The sequence below is a fragment of the Monomorium pharaonis genome, chromosome 1, assembly GCF_013373865.1.
Source record: "Monomorium pharaonis isolate MP-MQ-018 chromosome 1, ASM1337386v2, whole genome shotgun sequence".
NCBI classification, from domain to species: domain Eukaryota; kingdom Metazoa; phylum Arthropoda; class Insecta; order Hymenoptera; family Formicidae; genus Monomorium; species Monomorium pharaonis.
Genome location: NC_050467.1, coordinates 26,059,633 through 26,073,208, shown reverse-complemented (window position 1 = coordinate 26,073,208; position 13,576 = coordinate 26,059,633). Strand labels below are relative to the sequence as shown.

General features: G+C 44.9%; 1 protein-coding gene across 7 annotated transcripts in view; it reads right to left on the bottom strand.

Moving 5' to 3' along the window:
• Nucleotides 1–13,576, bottom strand: part of LOC105837396 (LIM domain-binding protein 2) — a 156,759-nt gene that overhangs the window by 88,830 nt on the left and 54,353 nt on the right. For 3 of the 7 annotated variants that reach the window (XM_036282998.1, XM_036283003.1, XM_036283009.1), the window contains exon 1: nt 955–5,636. The exons of 2 other annotated variants lie outside the window; for them this stretch is intronic. In XM_036282998.1, the coding sequence (XP_036138891.1) occupies nt 955–1,847 (893 nt within the window). In that variant the 5' untranslated portion in view covers nt 1,848–5,636. Of the gene's footprint in view, nt 1–954; nt 5,640–13,576 lie in introns of those variants that run through there. 2 more of the 7 variants (XR_004962234.1, XM_036283013.1) reach the window with 2 other exon arrangements.

Here is a 13,576-nt window from a genome sequence, read left to right as displayed (position 1 = left end):
TTGAGTATGCAAATTATTCCTTCTGTCGTAATTTTGACGTTTATGACGCATTCGTTATAGTCGCCGCGGCAAGAAAATACTATTAACCGTATCGATCTTATGAAAATCACGCCTCCCAAACGCGACAAAAAATTTGTTGGCGGCTAGAACGTAACGTCGATTTTAGGTGCTAAAACCGTTGAATCACGCTTCTTCCAGCATTATAGCAATCCAATTTTGCAACTTAAAGTATGCGATAATTAAAAAAAAGAGCAGATATTTAAAAAGAATTGTCGGCTATACCGTTTATATCTGTCGTCAAAACAGTCATAAAATTTTATTTGTATCTAATAATGTTAACCAATAATGAGAAGAAAATCAGGATTTTTAGAGAAAAAAATTAAATAATAAATTCAATTATTTAATTCGAATTTTGCTCTAAAAATCCAGGAGGTGTCACATTCGCGTGTGACAGAAGAAAATTATGTTTGTTAGAGGTAATCGTTATGTTTTATGGCATATATGTGCCCAGCATGCATCTTCAGTTCTTATTAAATGTTACACACACACACACACACACACACACAAAGAGAGACCAAGAATCAATGTGTTGTAATAGATGTTAATGTTTTCGATTATGAAGTACACAAAATTTCTCACAAAAAGTATAATAAGAGCAATACAGTTTAAGAAAGATATATTATCAAATCACACATGCATGTACCTAACATATAAAAGTTATTAAGCATATTCATACATAACTTGAAATTGAAATAACTTGAAATTGAATGGCATATGTAAAAAATTACAATCGATAGAATTATGATTGAAAAATGCAGATTTATTACAACAGGTTGCATCGCCTCTCGGAAACATGAAACGAATGAATCGGTCTAGTCCAGCGATTCTTATTAGGATCTTTTCTCCGCTTCTTCGTAAAATGCGCGAGCAAACCGCGAAAACGATGAAAATTACCTGTTATAGTAGTGCGAGGGGAAAGGCTGGCAGTTGAAGAAGGGGTCATTGTGCAAATGCGGCTGTCCAGGTACTCCCGGTCCCTGGGGATGCGCGTGCGGACCCATGGGCCCGGTAGGTCCGGGTCCGCACATTCCGGGCGCGGCTTGGGGCTGCATCCCGGCCGGGCCCATCATGCCGGCCGGGCCCATCGTCGCCGGATGGCCGGGCGGCGCCGCTGGATGATGCGGCGAGCCGACCATGTGAGGCCCCGGGTGATGGGGATGAGGCGAGGGTCCGCCGCCTCCCATGTGAGGGTGAGGCGTATGCGGGGAGCCGCTCATCATGCCATGAGGCGGCATTGGATGGGGACTCGGAGAGGCGCCGTTAAGATGAGGCGCCGCGCTAACCCCGCCGTGCGGGGTCGGTGGGCCGCCGTGCGTCGGCGTCGTCGCTGGCTGCGGCGGCGGCAGACTCGGCGGTCCGCCCGGGCCGGTGCCCGCGAGTGGCGGCAGCGGCCCGTTCGCCATGTTGTTGAGTTGCGTGAGCGACGCCGCCGCCGACGCCATCGCCTGCAAGGGATTCGTGGCGCCGCTCGCCGTGTTGATACCTAGGGCCGAGTTGTTGCCGAGATGGTGACCGTTGGGGTTGCCGCCACCGAACGCGCTGTTGTTGTTGCTGTTGCCGTTGGGATTGGGATTTGTGCTGTTGTTGCTGTTAGTGGCGAGTTGGCCCGCGCCGCCAAGGGATTGCAAGGACGGCGGCAGCGGTGGCGAGCCGGCGGGGGGTGCTGCCGGGCCCCCGAGGCACCGGCCCGACGGACCGGGGGCGGTTACGCTGCTGGGCGCTACCGGCACGCCGGCGTGGAGTGGGATTCCACCTGGAGGGCGCTGTGCCACGCTCACCGCCGGCATCACTTCCTCCCCTCCACGTCGCTCTTCACCCTCCTCTCTCTCTCTCTCTCTTTCGCGCGCAGACACACACACACGCACGCACACACTCTCTCTCTCTTTCTCTCGCCCGAGAACTCCCGCTGGGCTTTGGACTAGAGAGGATCAAACGCCTTCCCTGCCTTCTTCACTTTCTCCACTGTCCTATCTTTCGAATCTTAGTTTAGCTAACCCTCGACGACGTCAAGTTCAAACAGCAATTTTCCTCAGAGACACACGTGCGGCGACGCGTCAACAACACGCGCGAATCACCCCAGGCCTTTTCCACCTTCCTTGACAATTGAAACTTTCACGGTTTTAAAATTGATTACATTTCTCAAACTCGAAATAGCGACGCGACGTCGCTAAAACTTCTCTCTGTCATTGAACGATCACTGCGAAGGGACGTCGACGTTACGTATCACTGCACTTGGATTTGGCGCGCGCTTACCCCAGGCTGCACTTCGGACGGAAGGTATCGCGTCGCGCGGTTCACTATTTTCATATCGAAGCGTTGGATCAACTTTTTCCGCACACAAATACACACACGTATACACAGTCACGCAAACAAGAATCCTTCATGTACTATCCTAACTTCTAAAAGAGAGAGAGAGAGAGAGAGAGAGAGACACACTTTTTTCTGTTCTCGTCCTTTGAGAAACTGCGAAAATCCTTCCAAAAGAGCACAGCGACGAATCTCCCTCTTTTCTCGTTGCGTTTCCTGCGATTGCACTCGATTCGCCGGCCACTCGGTGTTCCTACTCCAACTCTTTCTCCTCCTTCGCCTTCTCGTAGATTCGGGGGATGCCGGTTTTACTTAATAAATAGATGGATGAAACGGGCGAATACACTCCGATCGCGTGTTCTGAAACGCGCTTGGTTACGACACGCTCGGCACGCAATCTCCACGGCGGTTAGGACAAGAGGGGGAGAGTTAACGCCACTGAGCAACGACGACGCGTCCGCTACGGCACGTGGCCGTCACGTCGTCGTGTCGTCGGAGTCGCGGAGGCGCGCAGCAGCAGCAGCAGCAACAGCAGCACCTACGTCGTTGCGGATCAGCGCCACTCGCCGCCAGCCGGCCGGCCATCCTCGCCGGCCATCCGAGAGAGATCACCCTCTTCTTTTTCTTCTCCTCCTCCTCCGCCTCCTCCTCCTCCTCCTCCACCACCTCCACCTCTACCAAGCACTCTTACAACTCGCCCGGCACCTACACGCGCGCGGCACGCCGCTGCTACTCAACACACCGCGCCGGCTGCTGCTCCCGCGGGATGATCCTTCTCGCATCCCTTCTCCCCTCACTCCCCCTCCTCTCAGTCGCCGCTCGGCGACCCGAAAATCAAACCGGCGCGAGCACGCCGCTGCTCCCCGACTGACCGCGTCACGCGCCGTCCCGGCATTCTCGTTTGCCGCGCGCGGCTACGACACCGACTTACACCACCGGTGTCACACTACTACTCGTCGTCACCCGCGAGACACACATACACACGCACACATACACATACACACACACACACACACCGCACACACTGCGAGATTAGAGACTTTGAGTTAGACGCGCCGTTTCCAAATGTTGACTCGTTCGATTCCGCCCCGGCGTGGCGCTTTGTTTACCTCGCGCGACAGGCTCCGAATTCTCAACCGAGCAAAAGACGTCGCACCCGCGCGCGCGCGTGCGCGCGCAAGCAGCAAGGCTCTCTACCTCTCTTTCTCAATTATCAAACCACTCGTCTCGACGCTACAATTATTAACGAAGAATGTGCTCGAGAAACACTGTACTCCCGACGATGAGTAAAGCTGTAGTACACTGTAAACGTATGGAACACGCGATTGTTACGGACAAAGAAAGACGAAACGAGAAACGCGCGTTGCCGCCGCGTTACGCGTTACCACGACGACGACGACGACGACGACGATGACGCGCGGCACGAGCGATAGAGAAACGAAATACCAAACTCCACGAAGGCGCTCGCGTTACTGAGGAGCGGCGCGGCGTGGCGCGGTGGCGGCGGCGACGAGTGCGACGGCGCAGCTCTCGGCTCTCTTCGGCTGCTGCCGAGGACGCTGCGAGTAGCGAGTAGCGAGTAGCGGGGTGAGGCAAGGAAGTGAGGGAAGGGGGAGCGACGCGCGAGAGAGTGAGGAGAGAGGGGATGGAAGATCGTGGGACCGCCGCACCGCACCGCACCGCACCGCACTGTTCCGTACGAAGGAGAGGAGAGGAGAGGACGCCGGGCGGCGAGGAAACCTCATGCACGACGCTCCCGAGAATGAAAGAGAGGTGGAGAGGGGTGCCACGTGAGCGTCCGACGCGACGCCCGGCGTCCACGCAAGCGGACACGGTTCCAACCTCACGTGTCATGTGCCCGGCGAACCCTTTCGAGGATTTCGCCAACTCGAGAGAGCAGCGCAAGCTGTTCTTCTACTTGCCAACACCGACCGGAGTTTGATAATGCTGATATGAAATTTCGAGGAGATAGGAAATATCGGTGCTATGCTATGCGAGTCGTGTTTGAAATTAATTTACAGCCGATCAGGTGAATTTGATAGAAATTGCGTAGGTGACTGGCATAATTTTGCCTTTGCCTTTTTTTTACAGAAAAGAAACAATATTCATGTTAGTCGAAAGGAAAAAATATCGGATAGAAACTAATGATATCTTCAAATTAAAAATTAGCATTTTTAATATTATTATCAAATTCTCTTTAAAGAGAATTAACTTATGTATATAAACAAAATTATCATTGGTTCTCATATAAGCAAGAAGATAATTTATATAGTTTTGATGTGTCAAAATAATAATTTATAAGCAAGAACATAGGTAATTTGATTTAATGATATGATTAATAATCAAATTATCTATGTTCTTGTTTTTTTCTTAAAATTAAATTATTGTTTAATTCAGGGATATCGCACTATGTCTAAGCAGTCTCGTCGTATCGCGTGTTTCGACTCGCTCGTAACGTAATGCCCGCCTATATAAAGACTACATGGATATATCTATTTTTTCTTTCTCGAACGTAGATAAAATTCGCGTATCGCAGGATATAAAGGATTTCCGTCGCGAGTTACATTTAACGCGGCCGTGTTTAGGAAATTCGAACGTATGTACGACGCGTAACGAGATCCGGAAACGCCAGTGTCCGATTCCGTTTGGTAAATTATTGCAAGTGAAGAAGGAAGTCGGTATCTACGGCCAAAGTCGGCGGTAGGATACCAAGTTTCACTTTCCGTGCGATTCGAATCGCTCGACTTCTCCCAACTCTCCCCTTTCCGCCCACCTTCTCGTAAGGATTGATTCGAGGGTGTCCGCTAGGATCACCGTAGTCCGGAAATCCGATTCATCGTAATCGAGGTCAAGTTGAACGTATTTGTACCGCACGGAGGAAGAAGAATCACCCTTCGTTGTCTTGACGTGCACCGACGCGACGTGCCGAATTGACCAATCGATCGATAAGCGTAAACACCCACGCAACTGCGCTTATCCGAAAATTCCTCACCGTTCTAACATTGTTTCATTCATTCGCCATTCTTTCGAATGACATTGGTATAAAGAAAAAAAATAATAAAGAAAGAATCCTAATTGTACGAGCAACTTTTTCACGCGTATCTTATCACACTTTCAAGAATCTATATGCGATGTTTTCTTACATAATTTTTTTTACGTAATTCATGTGGAATTTATATTTTTGTTCTATTAATCATATAATAGTTCAGAATCACTTTTTTTTAATGTAAAATGAAAAATCTTGGAAATATATATTTTTTCAATCATTTTTAGAAACTGGACAGATTGAGAGAGAGAGAGAGAGAGAGAGAGAGAGAGAGAGAGAGAGAGAGAGAGAGAGAGAGAGAGAGAGAGAGAGAGAGAGAGAGAGAGAGAGAGAGAGAGGGTTAATCCTATCGATACGTACCACGCATTCGATGCGCGAGAGGGAGATTTAATGCAGAAATCTACTGATTTACGGTAGAAAAATCGCATTTTGGAGCAGGTAAGCACTAGGATATTTTTCCGATACAGTGAAATATTTTTGTCGCTACCGACAAGCCATGTCATCTGCAAACCGGAAGGTCGTTTTCTCGAAAACACGAATCGATTTCCGCACCCGTGCGCGATCTTGATTTCTTTCTCCGTGGTTACCACGGGAGAAGTCTCGCAAGTACCAAAATTGATGTTAATTCATGCGCACAGCGCGATGTAGAATAAATAAATTCGGTATTTATAGCACACATTAAACTGACACGTCAAAATTAATGTGATACAAAATTCTCTGGATTCGACTACTGATTTAAACGCGTTGCATATCCAACACGTAGCAACAGTTTTTAAATATATATATATCTTATATTAAATTGTATGTATAATAAGTGTCGACCAAATTTTTAATAAATAAGAAATGTCCGCAGATTTGAAATTCAGTGATGCAGCGAATACTAACGTAAGCCTTATCCGCGACAATCGTTCTCTCTACGCCGCTTTTTTCTGAACGCCGTGTCAAAAGAACCGTGGCAGCTTACTAACTGGATTACCGATGAAGTAATTTCGGATTAAAAAGTAATCGACTCGCCACGTCGCTGTTCTCGTGGCTGCGGGTTAAGGGAATAGCCTGCGTATCGTCGCCAAGCGGACAGCAAATTAAGGTAGATGAAGAAAGATAGAGAAAAGACGGAAAATTTTTAAAATCCGCAGAAATTTAAATGCCACTGGAATTATTCGATTATATTTCTTCTTTCGCCATCTAACACGCGATTTAATACTTACTATTAATTACTTATATTAATAAACAATTGGTTTATCTGGCAAAAAGTAAGATACACTGTTTTGCAATAAAAATTACGTGGAATTGTATACTAATTAAGAATTAAATATAATGAAAGAATTTTATATCCTCCTTAAAAAAGAATTTAATTACAATGTATCTTGTGATTTCAGAAGTAGGTGGACAAGAGCTGTATCCTGAAATGACGGTTTTGTTGAAATATCTAGAAATTTAGCTAGATACAGATTTGAAAATAATATTGTTAAACCATTAAAATAATTATCTCAAGAACGCTCGAGTTAATTGCTAGAATGTCATATTTTTTTCAATATAACTCATCACGCTTTTCATAATTATTTTGATGATTCAATCAAATTATTTGCTCATCTGTATCTGTAGCTAATCTATATCTGTATTTTCAAAATTCTGAAATAGCATGGTATAAAACGCGACTAAACAAGTTTGAAACAGTATTGAATCAACAACCAGGCTTGGCGATCTAAGTCGATCGGAGAGTAAAGACTCAAGTAACTCGGTGCTTGGCTACGTAGGTAGAGTTTGAGATAAGAGGTATCATTGTCCGTGCGGAGAGGCCGCAAGTCGACCGCTTACAAAGCGCTGGGGAAATTCCGGTTATCTTCTACCGTTTAACGGAAAGTACGCTGTAATCCTTTTTGACCTTCACCTTCTCGCCTCAAAATTTATTCGTCTATTGTTGAAGAGAAAGAGAGGGAGGGAGTGAGGAGGGGGATCGAAGAGAAACATTGATATATTTAACACATATTTAACTGTCTTCAGCAAAACGTATAAGAATCAAAAATAGAATGACTCGGCATTCAGGTACAAAACGCGATCACAAGCGTTCTTTTTTTCAAAGTCAGAATCGCGCCAGAGAAGTCTAGAACCCGTTACCATAATAACATTCTACTTCTCCATCCTGAGTTCATCGAACCTCTACGTTCCCTCACTGATTTTCTTTCGTTTAGTTCTACAAGTTGCTTCATAATCTCCAACAACAATTAGCTTAATAGATTGACAAAAAATTTTGACATTAGGCTCTTTAATTCTCTAAAGAGCAACGACTTCAATCTCGGTAATCTTTTTTTCATTTTTTTTTTCTCATTTTTGGCAGTCGCAAATGAGCGAATGAACGAGATAACACTTGCAAGATTTAAAAATAAAATTTTTTAAACATAGTGATATTTCTAGCTTACACATCACGTACGGCTTTCGATGGCCTATGTGAATGTATTGAGAGAAAGAACCGGTGTCCGGACGAACTACCAGGAATTTTTCAGAACCATTAATCTGTTTCAGTGTGACACCCGAGGTCTTCTCTCCCTCAACTTTCCCTTTTGTCCCCCTACCTTCCTCCTCCCTTTTGTCCCTCGCACCCCCGTTATTCAAGGTCTCGTATTCGAAACAGGTAGGCACCTAACCCAAGTCTGTCTTGATCCAAGGAAAGCAAACGACATTCTTATACGATAATTTGTAACGAAATAGTTTTAATGCAATAATATTCAGTACTTATTTATTTACTCGTTGTTCTCGAAAACAAACGAAGCTGGATGGATATGTCAGCAGACACGATGATAAATAGCTGCAGAGAAGGAAGGGCATATTATGTCGTCGATCGCATTGATTTCCAGTGGATAGGAAATGGCACCTGTTTCACCCGGGCTCGCAAAAACGCTCGCGCGAAAGGGGCTCCTTTTTCCTTGCGGTAGATCGACCTCGGTGGATCTATACACCCGGCATAATTGATCACGGACGGCGAGCGAGCGCCTGCGTAAGAGCGATGTGGTACTTTGTGCCTCTTTCACGCTGATTTGTGGTTTGCACCCCGGCACGGCACGCAGGCCGGCCGAGTGAGCGGTGGGAGTCGATTATCTCTCCCTTCGCGGAGCGAACCGCTCACGTATCACGTCTATACATGACGTACGGTGTGTATTTACCTTCGCGCTTCGCGGCGAGTTAATGCCTGACGGCTTCTTCGGCAGCCGCGCGAATATGTATACGCAGTTGAAAAAGAGTTGGCCGACGCGATTGTAGGACAGCCCGCGAAGGAACTGTGTGAATGTCAATCGATACGAGAATCGTATTTTTTGCGTTGGAAATATTAACGAGTACTTCTTTTACAGACAAGATGATCTCATTTTCGCATATATGGAAAAAATGCATGACGTTTTTAATATTCTTGAATCTCTGATATTTCTAGATTACGTACAAGTATATTAACAAGATGATAGACACGATATATTGAAGAGTTAATAAAAATAATATTAACTATAATAATCGTAGGTGATAACTATTCAACAAAGCTAAACTTGTTTCAAGTTAAAAGATCATTTCAAGGTTATCTGCAGAATCCAAAATCAAAGTTCGGTTTTACTTCAAAAGAATGGATCTCTCTGTGGACGCTACATGCACACGTACGCGCGCGCGTGCACACACACACACACACACACACACACACACACACACACACACACACACACACACACACACACACACACACACGCGCGCGTGGGCGCGTGTTTCACCTCGAATCCATCAAAATGCCACGCGCCAAGTCTCCTCGGAGCTATCGAAGGCTCAGCGAGAAGTAAATCCTTACGCGACTTCTCGAAAGTTTGTCGTTCAGGGCCGTACGGTTGCACGATTGGGACCGCCAAGTAGACCAGCGGGCGTCACAGAAGAAGGAACAATTAGAGGCCAAATAAAGACGAGGAGAGTCACAGTCGAGTGAGTTCGCAACGAGCGTGTGTGTGATTTCGGTCACGCCGTGCGCCTGTACGTTGACCTCCGCTCGACAGGAGAAATAGAAAGAGAGAGAGAGAGAAATCTCCGAAGAAGGAAGAGAAAAGGAGACGACACGGCATAACGAAAGAGAGGAAGAAAGAAGGGAAAGAGGTAAGGAGGGACTGTGAGGATAGCATTTACTCAACGTTCGTCCCCACCCCCCCAGTCGAGAAAGCCCTTCGACTCGCCTCGATTCGAACTCGTTGCCACCATTGGAGAAACAGGCCAAAGAAAGGAGATGGAACGCGGACACGTTTGAGGGAAAAGACAAAGAGATAATGTGAAAAAGAGATAGAAAGACTATGAGAGGGGGAGAGACCGAAGAGAGCCGAGCGGCGCGAGAGAGCGGTCAGAGAGATACGTCGTGGAGGCTGAGAACTCACTTCTCGAAAGACCGAAGGTATACACGTCTCTGCGTGTGTACGCAGGTAAAAGAAACAGAAAGAGAGAAACTCATTCGCCGTATTCGATGATGTACATCCGTGAACACCCGGAGAAACTTTGTTGCCACTGCCGGAAAAGCGGTCGTTACGGCCGCGTCACGTGGCCGTTGAAAAATAATGTACCATAACTGGCCAAGATTGTTTACGCGGAGACGAATCTCGTGAAAGTCTCACAGTGAAATGAAATTTCAGCCAAAGGAGTCGGTGCTCTCGGAAAACGCGCGCATGCTTAGCAAGATTGCACGGAAACCGTGTCGCTAATAGCAACGTTCTCCTCTCTTCGAAGACTAAGATACGGACGGGACAATCATTTTCTTGCGAGCAGATCGTAGTCGTTTTAGTAACGCACGATTCATACAACACTGTAGTAATAAACGAGCAGGTAATTTTTTAAAGAATTATTTTTCAAGACAGCTATATTAACGTTTGTATAATTAATAAATAATTAATAATTAATACAAGAGAGAAAGAGAGAGAGGTGACGAAAAAATTTCTTTGCTACCAATGGATAATTTTTACGAGGTACTGTGTGAATGCCGCGTTAGAAAATTGTATTGCATCACCGTTGATGAAGCAGCGAGAAAGAATGCGAGATCGCAACACAGCATCGTCGTAAGAAGCAGACCGGTACGCGGCTTGCGGCATTACCGAATGATTACACGCATCGATGCCGAGTCAACGTACGAAAATATTCCCTTTTATCAAGACATCGCGGTTCGCTCCGTTTACCTTCAGAAGGTCCTCGCGTGTTGGCTACGATCGGTTACCCTCGCAAATAAAGCGCGATACTAAAAATACGGACGTAAATCTTTTCACATTGCCGTTCGTTATCGTCTCTCTTTTCCTTCCTTTACCGACACGATCGCAGGTTCCTTGTTAACGTGACAAGTTTTGTTTTTTTTTCGTTCGTTGGCGCATCATTGCGTCATCGAATCGATGAAAATAAAGCTCTGTGCACTTTTAACAAGGTATACGATAACAATTCGCAGTGACGTGTGACGTATAACTTGGCGGTCGGCTCGAATCAAATAATCAAAAAAAAAATCGCTCTCCGCTGCATCATACATCCGCGTGCCAACGTTGAACCGAAATCGTTCAAATATCGGCAAGACCGAGTGGATAAAGGTTACAAAAACAGTAATATACTTCGCGCGTCACCATCAAGTATCAAGTATCATTTAACTTGAATAATACATTCAATGTGTATTCAAATTTGCATTTTAATTTGATATCCTGGTACTTTTCAATCGGTGATGTTAATTAAAAATTCCTGTTAGAAATAATTTAAGAAATAAATAAATCTTAATTCGTAAAATAATTTAACGTAATTTACGCGACAACCGGTAAGCGCTCTCTCGTCTATTCCGTTAGTAAATTGTAGACTTCTGTGGCGCGTCGTCATTGAGCAAACAAGTACCACGTCCTTGTCCAAAGGACGAGAAGTACTCTAAGTTCGATATACTTAGCGGTTACCCAATCACCCTCAATCTAGCCCACAACTATCTACTAACTCCTCCGTGACACCGTCGCACGCGTTGCGTCGGGTGTATCCGTAAAGGATGCAACCGAACTTGGAGTTCATGGTCGCGACGCTGAAGGCGATCTCATTATAGATTCCAACTTGCTTCTTTGCGGACAGACAAGCGATTGGTTTGTCGCACCGTCGAAGATTTCAAAGCCGTACGGACGTCAAAGAGCGAGTGCTGTGTATTATATTTTTACATTTAATCGATCATAATATTTAATCGTGCGACTTAAAAACCAAAGAGATATTTAAAAAATACACACTTTTAATTAATAATTTAATTAAAAATAAAAACTGTAAAGTTCGATGAATACGTGACACGCACTAATATAATTTTCATCAAAGAAAAATCGTCTTTTTAAACGCATCAAAAAACTTGAAAAGATGTTATATAAATATGCTACAGCCGTGATGAAAAACTAGCTTGCAGAAAGACAGGAAGAATTGTTTTTTGTATACAACATACGTGCCTGCAACATTATGAAGCCTTTCCTGCTACTGTCGGAACATAAACAACCTCATCATTCCCGCGAGCGAACGTAATAAAGCATTCCGCGCGCGCCTGACCAAAGATATGCGCTCTCTTATGGGAGTACATCAAGCGCTCCGCTAATTAATTTATGTAACGTCGTTCATTGAAACGGTCCAGCGTCCCTTTCTGACGCGCCTCTTCCTGTATTGCGTATTCGTGTAGTTTGCACTTTCGATTCTTGAAGGTACCGCGCGGAACGAGCTGTATCATTCGACAAATGTGTCCCTAGTCTTAAGTCCTAATTGATGAACCCAATGAGATAATTGATCGGAGTTAACATTAACATGCGCGCGTGATCTCAAGAGTCGCTTTTGTTTTTATCTGTGACAACTGTGGTGCCTCGCGTCGGACGATAGATCAGCCGCATCTTTGGCGATGAACGGATCCACGACAGCGCGAAATTGATGCGCGCCACCGCCGATGAATGCAGTTACATCTGCAGTTACGGCGGAACAATGATATTATCGACGATAGTCACGCGGTACCACGACCCGGATTTCTACAACAAACGCCAATTAGTTGATCGATCTGTGGGCCGGATTAAATTTCGTTAAATGTGATCCAATTCCACGCATACGTGTGTTTTGCTTTCATTCATCTCGGTTTGTAATAGATATCTTCTAATCGGCAATATTCCTGCTCTGTTTCTGAAACTGTTTAGTACGTAGTCACTTCGGCTTTTATGGAATAGAATGATAGCCAGACAGATGCGTCAGATTTGCATTATAAACGTATATTTCTCTTAAAAGAATATTGAAAGGTATCTATTGTAAAAGCGTGGTAATTTGACAAGTAATTGCTTGCCCTTTATCCTTTACCTTATTTTACGATCGTGTGTATTAACAGTAAGGAAGTTCATGATATTAGAAATAAAAGTTTCAAAGAGTATCAGAGGATTTTTAAATGGATATCTGACAGAATGAAAAACTTGCGCTTATCCTCTGTCCACGATTAATACTCCGCGCGATGACGTTCCTTTCCACATAAATTAATTGCCGACATTTGCGGACGGTGGAAGCTACTTAATCCATTAGGTTACTTTGACGAGTGAGACTCCTGGAAATATCTCGTTACCTCACTTCAACGATCACATCGTCACAATTTATACTTAAATAATAGCTACATTATTATCAATCCTATTCCTCTTTGATACTATGAAAAAAAAGAATGTTACACATAACTGTATGATTGTCACATTTATAGTTGCCACTTATCTTTTTTCTGAATATACGCGAATCAAACTTTTCGTAAATAGTCTCATTTTTTAAAGAGACACTACAGTGTTATACTAAATTTTTATGTATATAGCGAGAAAGAAAATTGACAAGCCAATGATCGTTGACGATAAGGCAATGGGATAGTCTTACGCCCAAAGGTGACAGTGTTCGGGGAATTAACTTAAAAACTCGTAATCTTATCTTTAGAGGTCATCCAATTATGCGGCAAAACAGCGTTAATTCGCGGTTAATTTCTTAACGAGATAACACCACCACCCGCTAAGGTAAAGGACGGAAGGGGAGGAGGCAACATCGTGCCGCGGTTGCGTTAGAACCTCTAATGGCTCCACGTGGCTACGTCCGAGTGCCCAGTGGGTGGGTAAGTAAAAAAAAAAGGCGAAAGCTGTGTTAATTAATTGGCGCATAATTAAAACCCAC